Source organism: Manis javanica, chromosome 2, assembly GCF_040802235.1.
Source record: "Manis javanica isolate MJ-LG chromosome 2, MJ_LKY, whole genome shotgun sequence".
Taxonomy (NCBI): Eukaryota; Metazoa; Chordata; class Mammalia; order Pholidota; family Manidae; genus Manis; species Manis javanica.
The window spans coordinates 6858520-6876421 of NC_133157.1; the positions used below are offsets into that span (position 1 = coordinate 6858520).

Below are 17902 nucleotides of genomic sequence, written 5' to 3' on the forward strand. Positions count from 1 at the left end.
CCCAACCCGTCCTCCCCCGCCTCCTCCTCCGGTGAACCCTGCTCTCCTTTTCCGTCTCCTTCCTGGAACGTGTGCCTGCTGAAAATTCTTCTATCCTGGAAATATTTCTTCAACTGAATTCCCTACCCAAGGTGCAATATTTTCTTTCGCACTGCTAAGTTTTCATTTACTCATTCAGTGCGTTCTTTACACAAGTAAGCCACATAAAACGTGAATGTTACAAAGAGAAAAAAAAAATTGAATTACCCAAAAGCAACTGCTATCAATATTTGGATATTTCTAGGTTTTGTTAGAAACATATTGTCACAAAAAAGGGATACATTGTATACAAATTGCACTTGATGAAACCTCTAATGTGCTGCAAACATTTTGCCACATTTAGACATCTGTATTTTTAACAACAGTTAATGGCCACCTGAGATTCTATACCATGTGTCAGAAACACTCAACCGAAGACCTACTGTCTATTCTTCGAATATTTAGTGAACACCTGTTGTGTGCCATGACTTGCTTGGAAATTTACGTTGACTGCAGGAGCTTACTATTTTCATAGTGATACCATTATAAATGTTGAATATTCTTGGGACCTAATATCTGCACAAGTCGGTAATTGTTGACTCAGGAAAAATTTTCAGATGTAGTATTTCTAGATTAAAGAGGAGGCACCCTTTAAGGACAAATTACCCTCCAATTAGGTTTTGCCAGTTCACAAACCCACTTCCCGTGGTAGCTTCCCAGTAACGTCCATCACTTTCTCTACTTCCCCCTTCCATTCCTAAACCCTCTGCAGGCTGGCTTTTGTCCCCACCACTCCACAGAAATTGTTTTTGCTAAAGCCACCTGATGTCATCCAGAGGGCCGGTTTCATGGACTGATCTATTTTCTGGCCTTATCTTCATTGACCTGTTTGGGGCAGCATTTAATACCTTGGACCACCCTTCCCTTCCTGAAATATTCTCCTTCCTTGGTCAGGTAAAGCAGGTCCAATCTTACTAGCCTTATTTTACAACTAGGAAAACCGAAGCCCAGAGAGGTACCAGATCTATAAGGAAGACAGTACTGTTCAGGCTTCAATCCAGGCCTCCAGATGCCCACAGCTTTGAGCTTCTTTTTGAGCTAGGTTTTTGGAATCCTTGGTGATGTTTGCAAATTCTTTTAGTGTTAAGAGGGCCTCACAGGGAGAATTTTTGGTTCTACTCTCTTTCTAGGAAGAAATATCTATTGCATTTCATTTTTTCCCCCAGCGTTGCTAATCTGTCCTCATGGCCTTAACTGGAACGGTGTCCTAGTGAAGACTCAGTCGCGTGGAGGTGCAGAGGGGCCCCTAGTTGGGCAGGTTTCCGTCCCTGAGAGTTTAACGATAGAAGAAAGCAGCTCAGAGGGCCTGGCCGAAGGATTCCTGCCAGGAGACTCGGAATCCGGCTGCAGAGCCAAGCAGCCGTCTGCCTAAGGTGTTGGGCAAATGGGATATGGGGGCTTTACGGCGCGACCTGGGGCAGGTATTTCTCGGACTATCAGCACCCTCATGCGGCATTAACAGTTGCTTCCTCATAGCCTTGTTTTGAGGATTTAGTAAGATCAACGTACTTAAAAGTCTGGGTCTTTAATTTCAATTTAGCAAGCATTTTTCAGTATTTGACCTCATGTGGACCTTCCAAAATATTCACACTCTGGATCCACAGATGGATATCATAAATCACCATACTCTTGAGGCAGAAGCTCAGAGAGTGAGCACTTTGCTTCGAGGTGGCTACCAACGGGAGCTGCGCGCTTCTCGGCTCCACTAGCAGCTCCCGGCTGTTCTTCACTTTTGGGCCCCGAAGCCCCACGACACGCCAGAGTCCGCCGCAGCCGCAGCTTGCCGCCCTCGCCTCTGGGCCTTGCAGGTCAGCGCCATCTTTGAGCCTGGCACCGAGCCTCGCTTCCGTATTTCCCTCCATCACTCCCTCCCCGGGGTAGCCACGCATGCCCCAAGCGTGCACCTATTGGGATGGAGTATCCAAAACTGGTGGTGCGTGTCGCATCGGCCAGAAAAAAAGAAATTTCCTTCTTTCTACGAAGTCTTTGAAAGCGGCGCTCTGACCATTTCAAAAATGGCGCCGATAGCCTCATCTCCCCAGTCTTGCTCTCTGGAGGCGCGCGGGCGAAGGTCGCGTCGGAGTGCGCCGGCGCGAGAGGGTGGAGCCGTCTCCAAGGCAACCCGCGCGCAACCCAGGCAGCTCTGCCGGGCAGGACACCCGGATGCTGCGGCCCTGGCGACAGGCGGGGCTGCGAGTGCCGAGGGGCCTGGGCGGCCCGGGCCGCTGCAGGACGAGACCCTGGGCGTGATATCTGTGCCCTCGCAATGGAGGGGCGTCCAGGGCATCCGCGGGGTGACGGTGAGGGCGCGGGCTCGGCTCCGGGAGACGCGGGCGGGACGGCGCGGGGGCCACGCGCAGCTTCCGGGCCATGTTCTGACGTCCCACCGTTTTATTTTTATATTTTAATACACAGAAACTAACTCTTGGGAATACTCTCGTTCCAGTTTATCCAGTCTTTGAACAACAACAAAAGGGGTTTTCCTTTTAAATCTCTTAAAGGTTTTGTGTGAACTGTAGTTTTTAGGCATTTCAAATTAATATTCCTTTAAAAAAAAGCCCACACTGCGTCTTAAGGTCGAGATACGCCGGTTTTTTAGTAGTTTCATCAGAAGAGCACAAAACGAGGTTCTTTGATGAGATGAAGGAGAGGACCACTGAGTAGCAGGTCTGAAGGCTGTGTGTGCGGCTTTGGGCGCCTGTGAATGCGCTCTCCTCGAGCCTCCATGGGACTTGTTTGTGGGGGGCAGAAAATACACGGTGTATTTTATTTTATAATAAGTCAGCAGATTACGTAGTGCGTCGGAAGGTGAATAGGGCCATAGTCGAAAGAAAAGTGTGAGGAATTCGGAGGACTGGTTGGGGAGTTAAGAGGGTGGGTGGCTGGGCCTCTTTTGAGAGGGTGACATTTGAACAAAGACTTGGAGGAGAGGGAGCATTAGGCAAGTGGGGACCTGAGGTAAACTGGTCCAGGCAGAGCAAATGGCAAGTGCAAAGGCCCTGGGGTCGGAGCAAATCTGGGGTGTTTGAGGAGGGAGGTGGGGCTGGTGAGGAATGAGGGAAGAGGAGAATGGCCCCAGGTAAGGTCAGAGAGGCAAGTCAAGTAGGGCCTTGCAGATCATGGTAAGGATGTTAACTTTTCCTCAGTGAAACTGAGCACTGCCACGTGCTGCACATTTCCCAGAAGAGAAAACAGGTGTGCAGCCTGCCACACAGGAGGCCAAGCCTGCAGAGCCCAGGTCCACTGACACCAATGGGGTTTCCATGAAGTCATATTCTTGAGGACCGTTTTCTTGCCTCAGGCCAACAGTCTACAGATCTCAAGCCAGGATTTGATCTGGCTTCAAAGCCCTTCCCGCTTCATCATGCTGCGTAGGAACGGTTCTAGTTAAAAGCAAGGATGTTTTAGTTAAATCTGTCCATCCTTATTGCAGGTAAATGTATAACTCACATTCACTGACCTCTAAAAAAATACCTGAAATAGCTCTTGGCTTGCTGTAGAGTCAGAATTTAGAAGACTCCAGTTGGAGAACCACGGATTCAGTCTATCTTTTTAACTCCCTTTTTAATAGAATGACACTAGGGCTTAATTTTCTTGTAGCTATCATTTTAACCTGTAAGATTCTAAGAACTGTTTCTAATAGATGAGGTGTAAAGGTTTTCATCTGTGAGGGTGGTTCACTTGAATCCTCGCTTGTCTTACTGAAGGAGATTCTTTAAGTTGTAAGAATGTTGCAAGGGTTGGAAGAAAGTGATAAATTGCTTTTTCCGATTAACTTATTTTCTCTTTACAAAAGTTGTGTCCAAAATTTAGAAAAAAGTCTGGATAAGCAAAAAAAGAAAGAGAGAGAAAATAAAAATCACCTCACAATCCGATTCCCCACCCCAGCCGTATGGTTTGTACCTTTCCCATCTCTGTTTTGTCTGTTTTTCCCTACGGTTTTTTGAAAAAAAATGGAATCACTATGTGCATAACATTTTATAGACACTTTTTTTTTTCACTTAATACACTCTGGACATCCTCCCATGTTTCAAACTATTTTTTCTATAACATTTTATTTAACCAGTTCCTTTAGATGGACTGTTAGGCTGTGTCCAATTTTTCTGTTATCAATAAACTCTGTGGTGAGTGTTTCAGCCGAATTTGTATGCAGTTCCTTTATTTTTTGTGTAACTCCTTTTAGAAAAGTCAAACACTGGCCCATATAGTAGTGTTAATATTGGTATGTACTTCCATGTTCCAGTGATTTTTTTTTTTCTAAAGTATTAATGGTCTTTGGCCTTATGTGACTATTCTTGTGATAACCTGATCCGTTCACAGTGGGATGGGGTTCCGGACTTTGGTTTGAGACCTGGGTGCATGGGCTCTTCACGGGCTTGGGCTTGGGTCGGCCATGTGATCTCCTGCAAACCAGCTCTTAGAATACTTCCTGTGGGGTTAAATGAAATTGCTGATAAGAACGTAGTTTATAAACCTGGTGCTGTTCAGGTGGAGGGGATTGTGCATCTCAGTGACAGTCCAGCTGCCTGAGATAGCTTCTCATCACCCTTCCCTGTTCATTCCCTATTTCTCAAACTTGGCTGAGACTGAAATGCCCTGGAGACTTGAGAAATATGGATGTCTGGGTCCTACATTCAGTGATTCTGGCTTAATTGGTGTATGGTGTGACCTGGGAACCTGGTTTTATTAAAGTTCCCCTGAGTCATTCTAATTCATAGCAAAATTTGAGAACCACTAATTTAACCCATCCTACTTTCTAGCAGTTACCTTTCTGAACCCCCAAGTCTGATCCTATTAGAATGTGGGGTGAATTTTTTTCCCTTTTTTAAAATCATGGTAAGATACATACACATTTTATGGTTTTACAGTCCAGTAGTGTCAAGTACTTCACAGTGTGCAACCATCACCACTATCTAGTCCCAGAACTTTTTCACTAGCGGGCTGTGTTTTGGACATTCAAGTCTGTCTCCTTTGGACTGTGAGCTCCCAGAGGGCGGAAAGTGGGTCTTGTGGACTTTTGCACCAAACAAAGGCACCCAGGAAATACTGAACCGAATACTTGTCTTGTGTCCTGTCATTTCACACAGGCTTCATCTCTCCGCTCCTACTTTGGATCGAATTTAGCTGCCAGCCTGTGGGCTCCTCCTCCCTGCTGAGCCCCCGCCCCCTTGCCTTGGGGGGTTGTGGGCATATGGCACCCCCTGCTGGAGGGTGTTTGTGTTCAACCTGCAGTCAGGCCCCTTGCAGATTGTCACGTAGAATGAAATCCATTCTCAGCCTTGAGTGTGCTAGACAGTTTTGATACTAGATTTCTTTTTTAAGAAGCACAACAAGGGATTAAAAGACTTGAACAACACCACAGTAGTCTGCAGTAATTACAACTCGAAGGTGCTGTAGCATATAAGAGCCTCTCTCAGATTCTATGAAAATGTCGGATATTCCCTCTTCACTTGGTTGATGTTTGGCTCCAAGTCGTTCTCTGAATAGCTCTTTGCTGCCCTGATAGACTCAAGAGTCAAGTTCAAGTAAACAGGAGATTGTACCTTGATGATGGCTGGGGATCAGTTACTCTGCACTCTTGAGGGTCTCACGCAAGCAATTGTAATTGTCCATACTACGTCACAAAACTCACTCAGCTCAAGTTTGTATTTAAGACATTCCCATGGCAGCAAAATATGCTTCAGACCTGGGTGCAGTTTTGCCAGTGTGCGTGTGTGGGACTTGCAGTAAGTGGATAAAGAGCCACTGAATTAGGTCTGGAGTCATCCCTGGTCCCATCGCACCGATTATTCACTATCAGGTGTGTGTGCAGGACCCTGAAGGGACAGAAGGTGGAAGGGAGGGCCTGGCAGTGCGCGCAGCCTGAGGAGGGGGGAAACGCTGGGAAGGAGTGGGGTGGGCCCGAATACGGTGGCAGGGTGACAGTGAGGGGCCCCTTTGCTGGGCTCTCCACTCCACAGCGTTCCTCAGCCTCTGGGGAGGAGCCCTGTTCCATCAGTCCCTGGGGAGGGGAGGTGGCTGGAAAAGGGGATGATGTGAGCATTGCCTGCCCCGGGAGGGCAGCTGAGAGGCTGGGCCCCCCGGGGCGCGCAGCATACCAATGGCTCCGCGCAGGTGGGGGTCTGACGCGCCCGCACCTGCAGCTGTCTGGGGCTTGTTAGCAAGGCGTTTGTTACCTGCCTGATACTTGTTACAAGCTAGCCATGCAGGAACGTTCGTAGAAATCGTAGAAATGCCTGAAAAGGCAAGAGTATACTGGCTCTGTGGGCATTTTTGCCGTGGTTGTGATTTCACATTAATTTTAATATTCACATTCCTATGATACTTTATTAGAAACATTGTTTTGAGTTCTGATGTTATTAGTGGCCAGGATTTTAGACTGTTTGGGAAAGAAAACATGATGGAGAAACAGTTAAGTGTCTCAGGTTAGACTGCCTGGGTTCAACACCATTGTGATCATCTCATTGCTGTGTGAACTGGGTGAGTTACTTAACTTCTCTGTTCCTCAGTGCCAACATTAATGCCAAAATAGGATTTAACTTCATAAGGTGGTAGTGAGGATTTGTAAGGTTTGAGGAAAGCTTTGGAAACTGCCTGAGTTAGCACTTCATACCTGGTACTTTCACCATCACTGGGGCTTCCAGGAAGTGTGAGATTTACCCATAGTCTCTTAAAATTTTGCCTCAGCGTGTATACTTTTTGATGTCCATCCATTAATTCCTCAAAGTGCGCATCCCCTCCGTGGACTCCCCCAGTCCTGTGGTTTCAAACCTCTGGTCGAATGCTTTTCAGAGCCGCACGCCTCCTGAGCACTCTTGGGAACCGGCGAGGCTTCCGCGTGGTTGTCTGGGGAGCATCTCAGTCTGAATGAGGCCCCGCTGAACTGCTCCCGTGTGCTCTTCTCTCAGCACCTCCCTTCCCGCTCCGCACTTCTCTCTGCCTAGCAGGGATGCCTCGGCTCACATGTCGTCGCCCCAGAGGCCTCCCTCGCCAGCGCAGCCCATACCAAGGCTCCCTCCTCTCCCACACCTTCCCTGCGCTTAGCCCTGCCGGCATGCAGTGGGGTTTTCTTGTTTGTTTGTTTATCCACCCCAGCTCCCAGGTAAGCTCCTTGGCTCAGGAATGTTGCTTGTTTGTTTTCTGCTAAAGCTGCAGCGGCCAGACAGTGCTTGGCAAGTAGGTGCACATTCCCTCTCTCTTTCTCTCCCTTCTCTCCATCTACCATCCATCTATTTCTTGATCGTATAACTGAACTTACACTGTGTGTCAAAGTTCACAAAGTTCTGGGGTTGTAAAGATAGAAGATAGATCGGACAGGCGTGGGAGCACAGACCATGTCCCGGGTGCGGCCAGCGCCCTGCCTTCAGGCTTGCTCACCGGCCTGAGCAGGGGAGTGTGGGCGCCTGGGCCTTGTCACTGCCCTGCACGCTCAGGTGCTCGGTGAGCGGCCCGGTACAGCAGGCCCCTCACAGATGACAGTCGTAGTGACAGAGGGCCCCTCATTCGGTAGAGATTGGTCTTGTCTGCAGCAAAGGGAGGCTGGCAGCTCCCTTCCTGACCTGATGCCTGTGCCTGTGCCCAGCCAAACGGGACAAGGAATTGGAGACAGATGGCTGGGTGGAGAGAAGGGGCGGCAGAGGGGCAGGCTGCTTCATACCAACCGGCTTATCCTGGGCACACTTGTTCCCTTTGATCAAGGGTACTGCCTTGGCGGCCTGCGTGCGGCCGGTCTGGGGGTCTTCCATGCGGTAGTAAGACAGCCACTGCTGACTCTAATAGTACATGAGGCTTACTGCTCTCAGGACCTTCAAAAGGGGCATTTCTTCATCCCCTCCAAATTCTGTCACCAGAAGGGCAGGGTCAGGCTCTTTCTGGGTCATGTGGCCACCCCTGAACCTGAGGGAGGGTCCCAGTGCTCCACCTGGAGGTCATGAACCCCCTCAGTGGAGCAGAGGAGGGTTAAGGGGTCACCTCCACCCACATCGCACAGGTTGGGTTCCACCTAAGAAAGATGGGCTAGTTAAGGCGGGAAGGAATGGACTTTGGGCTGGTAGAATGAACAGAGGCCCGCTCGCCGAGGACCAGGAGCAGCCTGGGAGGTGTGTTCAGCAGAGGCAGGGTTGGTGTCCTGGCAGGTGATGCTGGCTGGTGATTAATAGGTCTTGATTTCTTTCTGCAGAAAAGTTGCCAGACAGACAGCCTTGCTACAGCGGAAGCGTCTTCCCAGACCCGGAAGCGTGCAGATGCCGAGGTGCAGACCGAGGCCCGCATGCCTGTCAGTGTGCCATCTGGGTCCCGGCCTGACAGCCCCCGGCTTGCAGCCTTTCTTCAGAGAGTGGAGGGCATGGTTATCCGAGAGCTGAACAAGAATTGGCAGAGCCACGCATTTGATGGCTTTGAGGTGAACTGGACCGAGCAGCAGCCGACGGTAGGGAAGGTGCAGGCCCGGGACGCCTCCCCCCTCTGCCTCAGATCGAGCCTCTACCCCATTCTGAGCTTCCGTACCACCCAAGTAATGATACCAATAATAGTAACAGCGTTCTTTGTGCCCTTTTTGCCAGGAGGCACTGAGCTAGATTTGTAAGAATAAGTCATTGAGCCTTCCCTGCTAGCCCAGAAGTAGGTGCCATCGCTGTTTACATTTTACAGGGAAAATGGGAGACCCAGTGTTGTAGTAACTTTAAGGTGTCGCTGCGCTAGTAAGGAGCACGGTTTGCACGTGGGCTGTGTGACCCTGGATCTGATTCTCTCCGCCCCTTGTCTGAGTCCCCCAGGCACTGTGTGCTGAGGGCTTTCTCGGTGCCATCTCATTTACTCCTCAGGACAACTGTGTGAGGCAGTACTATCATGATCTCCATTTTACAGGTCAGGCTCAGAGAGGCAAAGTGACTTGTCCCAGGTCACACAGCTGCAACTGGCTGAGCTGGAATTTGAGCCCTGGTCCCATTTTACTGTTGTGCTCTTGTGACTTCAGCATCTCCAAGTCTTTCTGCTCCCTAAGCACAGCTCAGAGCTGTCACCCCATAAACTCAGATGTCCAGCTGGGCAGACAGCTAAGGCTTCCAGACCAGGCAGCCTCTGAATAAATGAGGGGCTCTTGGAGTGTGTTTCAGGCTGGACCTTATGGTCCCGCTGTGCTGCGGGAGCCTCAGAGCCAAGGGCCCCAGACTGCAGAGCCTTTTAAGTTCAGATTCAAGCTTTTGTAATGCGCAGTATTTCCTTCCTTTAGAAAGGGAGGTGGGTGACTATGTATTCAGAGGTCAGGAGCCCCTCTCTCGCCCCTTCCTCCTCTTGGGCCTCCCCTCCATCTATTTCCAGGGATATATAGCCGCCCCGTTCCCACCAAGTCATTGTAGGTATAGGGGAGCCGATGTGAGAGAAATCCTCAAAATCGGTCTGAAAACAGTTGCCAGGGCCACACCGAAGTGTGGAGTCGTTGCATCTAAGCAGGGCAGGAGGAGGACAGTGAGCATTAAAACCAGCGCGCTCGCTCACGTGCCTTGGCATTGCTGACGCCCGCATTACAGTCCCACTCAGCTGAGCCTGTGTTCTTTGTTATTAGAGCTTTTCTGCATGTCTGTGGATTAATTTGGTCCACAGGTGTGTTACTTTCTCCTTTAAAAATATCTGTTCTTTCCTGATTACAAAAGCAGTGCTCCGTGTTCCTTGTAATAAGTTTAGTTGTTACAGAAACGCGGGACATCTGTCTATCCAACGTAGGCGGGGAGAGGGAACCCTCTGGTTCCCAGGCCTTCAGAGGCTTTCCTGTGCTACGCTGACCCGTAGCGTTACTGTTAGCACCGCTGTTGTAAAAACATTGTAAACAAAAACAAATCTCTGTACCTTTTGTGACCTTTCTCCCTTACCAGAGCTTTCCATGTCAGCTCCTATAAAGGTGCCCCTGAGTTGTGTCCCACTGCAGACACACACCATCCTTTATCTGAGTCCCCTGGGTGGCCACCCCAGGCAGCACCTTCACACTTAGAAAGGTATCCACCAAACCCCGGAGCAGGCAGGAGGTAGGGCAGCTCCCGTGAGGGCTGTATGCTGTGCAGCTGCCTGGCGGCCCCGACGGGTCTTAACCATTCCCCAATGTCGCTTGCTTTCACATTTTGCTATCATGTAACAGAACTGCAGCGAATCTCTCACTGTTCCTTTAGCATCAGTCTTTTTTGCTTATTCCCCTGGAGTGGAATTATTATTTTGGCTGGTATAGGATTTCTCCATCTCTACTCCTACTGTCAAGGCAGGAGCTGCCTTGGACATCTCACCACTGGCCTTGGCACTGCCGTGGGAGCCCAGCAAGGCTGAGGCACCACTCGTCATGGAAAACTGTAAGTTTGAAGTTCTGAAGCCATCGTGACAACTTAGCCATGAGGGATGAGGGAACCGTCACCCGTGGGCCTCCGCCCGCACTGCCCATTGCTCGACCATGTCACTTCCTCCCTGTTGCTCGGCGCACACGTGCTGTTGGCAGCTGCGAGTCACTGTGACCAATCTGAGGGTCTTTTCTGGTCAGAAGCCTCTGCTGTGTTGTGAGGTTGCTAAAGACTTCACACTTGTCCTTTTAAAACGCCACGTTTCATCCGTAAACTCTGATTTTTGAGTCAGGTTTATCAAGGTCGGTTGTCCCTGCAGGTGGGTTCACCCTGTGTGCAGGCTGAGCCTGGGCAGCACGGCCCTGGCGCAGTGAAGGAGTGGGGCAGCCCGCACCCCTCCCTTCTCTCTAAGGAGTCTCACCTTTAGATTTTAAATTGTACTAATCATCGTAGTTATAAATAGTGTTACAGTAAGTAACCTTGTGTGGCTTATTTTCAATGTAAACTTCACTAAATATGACATCAAAACATGCACAAACTACAAGTGTTCAGGTCCGTGACTTTTCACAAGGTGAAAACAGTAGCAGAACCAGAACCCAAATCAGGGACTGAAATGTTCCCAGGCCCTCAAAGATTTTCTCGTGCCCCCTGTAAGCTTTGTTCTGAAATAACAGATTTAAGAGATATAATTCCCCCACTTAAAAGTGTACAGTTCAGTGGGTTTTAATGTATTCCCAGAATGGTACAACCATTGCTACAGTCAATTCTAGAACATTCATCCCCAAAAGAAGCTCCATACCCGTCAGCAGCCACTCCCGGATCTCTCCCCACCTCCTGAGGACTACTAATCTAGCTCTATCCATCTGCCTATTCCAGACATTTCACATCAATGGGATCCTACAAGAAATAGTCTTTTGTGGCTGGCTTCCTCCACTTAGCAGAGCGCTGTCAAGGGTCCATGGAGCACTTGACTCCTTGTTATGTCCGAATAGTACTCCCTCGCAGGGGTTTATCACACTTGGCCATCAGCTGATGGCCATTTTGGCTGTCATAACGCTGTATTTGTGCACAGGTCTTTGTGTAAGCATGTATTTTAAATTCTCTTGGGTGCACATGTGGAGCTGGAACTGTGGGGTCATACGGGAACCCTGTGTTTGACAGTGTGAGGGGCTGCCAGGCTGCGCCGCAGTGGCGTTCTGCAGTCTCGCTGGCTGCACCCTGGCGGCATGTAAGGGCACCCACCACAGCTTTTCAGCAATTTTGGACTCACCATCGGGTAGCTTCTCTACATGGGGGTATGAGGCCAAGCAGTGCACAGCCTCTCACGGGAGTTTTGATCTGTGTGCAAATTGCCTCTCGGAAAGCTTGTGCTGATCCCTCGCTGTGGCCAGCGTTCTCACCTGCTGCTGCTAGCCCGCGGCGGGCTGAGAAACAAGAAGCCAGAGCCTTAAAAAATGTGTGTGTGGTAAAATACCATAAAATTTACTGTTTGAACCATGTTTGAGGTGTGTGGTTCTGTGGCATTAAGCACATTCATGTTGTGTGATCATCACCGCCTTCTAGCTTCAGAAGCCAAAGCTTTTGTGACTGTAGAACACATGTGAGCACTGGGTCCAGCTCTGACCTGGAGCCCGGCATCCGTCTCCATATCAAAGCCCTTCTAGGTTTCTGCAAGCATCCCTTTGGGGGATATGCTTAGATAGAGGTTCCACATTTTCCTTCAGGGCTGGGCAGTGGGCTTGGGTAGCTTTTAGGGGTTTGAGAGGCCCATGCCTGTTTTTTTGATAGGTGACCATGGTCCACCTGCTGTGTGGTTTGGGGCTTAGGGTTAGGGCTGGTCTGTGTCTTGTAGGTGACCTGCCTGCACACCCTGGGCTACCCCCCAGCCCAAGGGCAGGGTCTGCATGTGACCAGTGTCTCCTGGAACACCACCGGGTCCGTGGTGGCCTGTGCCTATGGCCGGTGAGTGGCAGCAGGGGTGGGTGTGGGGCACCGGGAGGCCCTCAGACCCTGGTGTGAGCCTCTGTGGCCCCATCTGCAAGGTGAAGGGTCGGCCCAGAGCTTGGCCATGCTGGGAGTCCTTCTTCTCAGGGCCACCTGGCAGCATGTTGGCCAGAAGAGAGCAGGGCAGGGAGGGGCCTGGAGCCTCGGACTTGCAGCGCCCGCCTGCCAGCACGGGTGGCAAGCCCTGGGCCTGCCTTGCCATCTCCTGTTGTTTTCTGATGTGCTAGGGGTCCCCCATCCTGCCTGTTGTGTGGACCCATCCTTGGTTCCTGGGGACCCTTTTCCAGAGAAAGCCATGCCCTCATGGTGCCACAGGGGAGCCTGTGCCACTCGATACCCAGTACAGTGTCTGGGTGTGATGGGGACACAGAGGCTGATCTGTTTGGGGGTAGCCGTTGGGGAGCTGGGTCAGGTGTTAGGAGCAAGGTGGGGATGGGCAGATTGGGCTGAAGCCCTGGCCTCAGGGCAGAGCCAGCTCTGGCATGTACTTGTGCAGGCTGGACGACGGGGACTGGAGCACACTGAAGTCCTTTGTGTGCGCCTGGAACCTGGACCGGCGTGGCCTGAACCCCCGGCAGCCGTCGGCAGTGGTAGAGGTGCCCAGCGCTGTCATGTGCCTGGCCTTCCACCCCACGCAGCCATCCCGCATTGCAGGTGAGCCTCCCAGCCTGCAGAGGGCCACCAAAGGGGGGCTCTCCATTGGGCCCTTAGTCCCTGGGCACGGCCAGGGCAAGTCCACTCAGGGGTAGAGAGGGGCAGACTTGACCCCTGGGTTCCGGTGGGATGATGAGAGGCCTGTACTGGGCATGGAGCTCAGGACAAAGCAGGTCCTCAGCTGAGCTGGGGCTGTGTGGCCTGGTCAGGACAAGAGGCAGGACAAAGCAGGTGCCACTGGGGAGCTGTCAGTGGTCAGAGGAGCCACCCGTGTTGGGAGAGTGGGGGTCATGCTTTCCCGAGGGAATGAGAATGGCAGGGTGTGGTCAGGGGGGAGCAGGCTGGCCGTGGGGAAGGTTCCCTGGGTGGGGCACAGCAGACAGAGTGTGGGCCTGGAGATAGGATTTTTCCTCAGAATGATTTTGGGCCAGTGGCTCCATGTCTTGACTCGGTGAGCAAGAGGGCCGGGACCTGGCCGGGAAGCCAGGCTGCTGGGTGTGAATCAGCTTCTGCCCAGGTCCGCTTGGTCCCACAGGGGGACTGTACAGTGGTGAGGTGCTGGTGTGGGACCTGAGCCACCCTGAGGACCCGCTGCTCTGGCGCACGGGCCTGACGGACGACACACACACAGACCCCGTGAACCAGGTGGGAGCTGGAGCTGCCGGGCAGTCAGGGAGGCACCAGCCCCTTCTCTGAGCTGGGCCTTGCCCTCCTGGGCCCAACTTGAGGCAGAGCAGAAGAGAGGGCGCCCACTTGGCACAGCTGTGGAAGAAGGTCACCAGGGAGTTGGCAGTCAGACAGCTGCCTTCGGCATTCCCAGAGCAGCCGGGGCCTGAGTCACACCCTTGCCCCCAGCAGTGAGGGCTTCCCAGCTGGCCGGGCTTTCTGCTGAGACTAGGGGAGGAACCCTGGAACCCTCTGGGCCTACTCCCTGGTGGGTGAGGTGGCCCCGGGGCCTCCCCCGGAATCTTTTTGTTTTTACCCCTGGAAGAGAAGAGGAAGGTGGGGGTGGAGGGAGCTACCTGGCCTTGCTGGGAGGTAGGGCTTGGCCGTGGAGTGGCAGCTCTCTCACCCTGCCCGTGCCGTTGTCCCAGGTGGTTTGGCTTCCGGATCCGAGGCACGGCCACCGCTTCCAGGTGCTGAGTGTGGCCACCGACGGGAAGGTGCTGCTTTGGCAGGGGGTCGGGGCGGGCCAGCTGCAGCTCGCCGACGGCTTTGCCCTGGCGGTGCAGCAGCTCCCGAGGAGCACCAAGCTGAAGAAGGTAGGTGGGGGCTGAGGCCGCTGCCCCTGGGGACAGCCTGCAGGCAGCCCTGGATGCGGGAGCTCCCCAGCAAGTTGGCGGCTGGGCAGGCATGGCCACCAGAGCTGCCAGCGGAGCACTTGCCGTGTGACTTCTTTGGGCCACAGCACCCACTCTTGTCCCTGGGCTCTTTTAGGACACCATAGCCGGTCTCTCAGGTCTGCCCTGCTATTGGTTTCTCCACAGCCTCCGCGGGGGGAGACTGAGGTGGGCGCCACAGCGGTGGCTTTCTCCAGCTTTGACCCCAGCCTTTTTGTTCTGGGCACGGAAGGCGGCTTCCCACTCAAGTGTTCCCTGGCAGCGGAAGAGGCCGCCCTCACACGGGTGCCTCACTCAGTGCCTCTGCGCGCCCCGGTCCAGTTCACCTTCTCTCCCCACGGCGGTCCTGTCTACTCAGTGAGCTGCTCTCCCTTCCACAGGTAGGGAGGGCCCTGGCCTGGGGCTTCTCTGCCACAGCCACAGGGCCTCTGGCACTGGGAGGGCATGGGCATCCCTCCAGGCCATGCTGCAGAACTGCTTAAAGGACCTGCAGGTTGTCCTGGGCCCACTTGAGGCCTAGTGGTTGGCCCCAAGGAGTCAGTCCCTCTACCCAGGACTCCAGGTCTGTGGGTCCGGGGAGGCCTTTCAGGAGCCTGACAGCTCAGGTGTCCGGCGAGGAGGTCCCAGCCACACCTGGACTCATCCCTTTGTCTGGCTGCTCTGCATCCCATCTAGGAATCTCTTCCTGAGTGCAGGGACCGACGGCCACGTCCACCTGTACTCCATGCTGCAGGCCCAGCCCCTGGCGTCCCTGCAGCTGTCCCACAAGTACCTGTTTGCCGTACGCTGGTCCCCAGTGCGCCCTTTGGTGTTTGCCGCTGCTTCTGGGGAAGGTAGGAGATGGGACCCAGGCTTTAAGTGACAGGTGCAGCACGGGCCTGGAATTCTGGGTGGAGGAGCGGCTGCATGAGGGTGAGGATGACTCCCCCTTGGGGAAGAGCTTAACTGGGCGGCAGCTGTGTCCTCTAGGGTTCCTCTTCCCAAGGGCACAGGGATCTGCAGAGGGTTGGGCTGGTGCTCTGGGCCTCTTACTGACTCTCTCGCACTAAAGGTGACGTGCAGCTGTTTGATCTCCAGAAGAGCTCCCAGAAGCCCACAGTTTCAATCAAGCAGACCCAGGATGAAAGCCCTGTTTACTGTCTTGAGTTTAATTGCCAGCAGACCCAGCTGCTGGCTGCTGGTGATGCCAAGGGCACAGTGAAGGTATGGCGGCTGAGCACCGAGTTCACCGAACAGGGGCCCCGGGAAACGGAGGGCTTGGACCAGCTGGCAGCAGAAGCAGCCCCCTGAGGACAACAAAGCCACAGCGGGGCCCCGGGGGGAGCGTCCCGAAGTACGGAGGCCTGTGGGATGGGCTGCATTTGGGCTGCTCTGTATTTCAGACAGAAGCTGAATGAAGCCAAGACACACTTTTGAGGGTGAGTCATTTATTCGTCCTTTATGTCTCAACAAAAAATGGGGGTGGGGAAAACAAGAGGAGAAGTCACCAGCTGCTTGGATTTTTCTGAAGTGGGAACGGGGCAGCTGGCTTCAAGACAGAAGCTGGGTCCCCACAGCAACATGGCAGTTCCACCTGAACTGGACCAGAAGCGGTTTACTGAAGCACCATTTTCTACTAAGTCTTACCTCAAGCTAAGCAGATTTAAGGTCACACTGCAAAGTAACACTGTCTGGAATATTATTTAAGAGCACAGAGATGGGTTGACATGCAGCAAGGCGGCAGCAGGGCCAGGCTAGCCTAGGGGTGGAGGATCAGTTCACGAAGAGCGAGCGGGTGAACTCAACGTAGTCGAAAGCAGTGGGGAGCTCACGGCCCTTGCTGTCCACATAGGGCTTCATGTGGGAGACGCAGTAGTCGGCTTGTTCCCGAGTCAGGTTCTGGAGGGGACGAGGACACACCTGTCAGCTGAGCCACTGCCAGGCATGCTGAGGCAGGCAGCAGGGGACTTAAAACAACGTGAATGGCCAGGCTTCAGGAAGACCTATGCTTGCAGGCTGCGGCCACTTTTGCGAGTATCTACAGGACTTGGCCCGGACTGCATTTTATTTACCCACAGGAATAAAACACCTGGACCCAGCAGTGTAGGGCTCCAGTCTGTTACCCCAGGGCAGCCTTGGGCTTTACTTTTTAAAGGAAACCTCAGACCTCCTCCCCAGGGAAGCAGGGGACCCAGACCTGGTACAGCTCCTCCTTGGTCACGTAAGGCTTTCCTTCAGAGCTCAGGGCCCGGAAGGCACTCTCGATCTCCTCGCTGGACTTGACGTTCTCAGTTTCACGGCTGATCATGAAAGCCATGTATTCTTGCAGGGAGACGTGCCCGTCCCTGGGGGGTGAAGTGTGTGAGTGGGTAGGGCATGGTGGGCTCCACACGCACAGCTGTTCCTACCACCTTCCCTAATGCTCACCTGTTTGGATCCACAGTGTCCAGGATGGCCTCGAACTCTGGGTCCGGTTCCCCTTCCTCCACCATGGGCAGGTCGTAGCCCAGGGAGCGCAGGCAGGACTTGAACTCCTGGTGGTTCAGCCGGCCAGACTTGTCCTTGTCAAAGTGTCTGCAGCACAGAGCCAAGGCCATTCAATGCCTGGCCCTGCTGCTGAGCCCACCTCCCCCAGCCAGGCAGACAGGGAGCACGCCAGGCATACTCACTTAAACATCATGCTGAATTCTTTGAGAGCTTCCTCAGTCACCCCTGTGGTGTTCCTGGAAGGGAAGAACAGAATTAGAGACTGGCCCTCAGCCCCACACAGCAGGTAGCACATTCTGTTCCATCCCAGTGCGATGACCGACTGCTAGAAGCTGGGGTGGGCAGGGCCCTTCCTTCCCATGCTGCCGCCCGTGCCCACGCGCTGCCGGGGGCAGGCACCTGGCCTGGATCTGCTGCTCCAGATTGTGCTGCATGCGCATGCCCAGCTGGTCGAGCTGGTCCCACTGCTGGGCCAGGCCCACGGTGCTGTGCTCTGTGTACTTGTTGTCCAGGATCAGGGCTTCCTCCATGGCTGCCCCCAGGTCCTCAATCTTCTTGAGCTGACTTCTCATGGCTCGAATCTCCTGGTGTTTGCGCTGCAGGGGTGGGGAGCAAAGGTGCACGGGAGGGCCCAGCCTGAGATGAGCAGGGCTAGACTGGGAAGGGTGTGGTGGGGTGACTGAGGAATCCAACAGGAGAGGGAAGAGCCTGAGCGGGAGTCACAAGCCAGGGGCGGGCCTGCCAGGGGCAGCTGGGGAGCACAGCTGCCTCTTCCTTTTCAGGCAGGGTTGCAGGCAGCAACCACCGCAGACAAATTTAAAAGTAATGGGGTTCTGGGCTGCTTTAAGCCAAACAGGGGTGGCGGGGTGAAGGGTCTTAGCTGGGCAGGGAGCCCTGGGGATACTTACTTTGGTAGCTTCAAGCTGCGACTCGAGGGTTCCGGATTCTTCCACCATGCAGGACCTGAACACAGAAGCACAGTGAGGTGGAGGGGGCCTGAGCAGGAGCTTGGAATTATTCTCAGATAAAAATAATGCATGT

General features: G+C 53.2%; 2 protein-coding genes across 9 annotated transcripts in view; one reads left to right on the top strand and one right to left on the bottom strand.

Moving 5' to 3' along the window:
* The first annotated feature begins 2078 nt into the window (after positions 1-2078).
* DYNC2I2 (dynein 2 intermediate chain 2) lies at positions 2079-15807 on the top strand. The gene is made up of 9 exons (XM_017671002.3): positions 2079-2378; positions 8258-8506; positions 12250-12359; positions 12898-13055; positions 13591-13700; positions 14150-14317; positions 14543-14775; positions 15071-15228; positions 15447-15807. Exons 1-9 carry the CDS (start codon positions 2094-2096, stop codon positions 15683-15685), a joined length of 1710 nt encoding a protein of 569 aa, XP_017526491.1. The 5' UTR covers positions 2079-2093; the 3' UTR covers positions 15686-15807.
* SPTAN1 (spectrin alpha, non-erythrocytic 1) overlaps positions 15806-17902 on the bottom strand; it is a 56797-nt gene continuing 54700 nt past the window's right edge. For all 8 annotated transcript variants that reach the window (XM_037008030.2, XM_037008029.2, XM_037008028.2 and 5 more), the window contains 6 exons: positions 17770-17824; positions 17261-17457; positions 17044-17097; positions 16802-16948; positions 16572-16719; positions 15806-16273 (listed from right to left, as the gene is read on the bottom strand). In XM_037008030.2, the coding sequence (XP_036863925.1) occupies positions 16148-16273; positions 16572-16719; positions 16802-16948; positions 17044-17097; positions 17261-17457; positions 17770-17824 (727 nt within the window). In that variant the 3' untranslated portion in view covers positions 15806-16147. The remainder of the gene's footprint in view (positions 16274-16571; positions 16720-16801; positions 16949-17043; positions 17098-17260; positions 17458-17769; positions 17825-17902) is intronic.

Bases quoted from the DNA above. Each gene is read 5' to 3' on its own strand.
- DYNC2I2 (XM_017671002.3), top strand. From the start codon at position 2,094: ATGGCGCCGATAGCCTCATCTCCCCAGTCTTGCTCTCTGGAGGCGCGC. The intron at 2,379-8,257 runs GTGAGGGCGCGG...TTCTTTCTGCAG, and splicing joins AGGGCATCCGCGGGGTGACG to AAAAGTTGCCAGACAGACAG. The intron at 14,318-14,542 runs GTAGGTGGGGGC...GTTTCTCCACAG, and splicing joins GGAGCACCAAGCTGAAGAAG to CCTCCGCGGGGGGAGACTGA.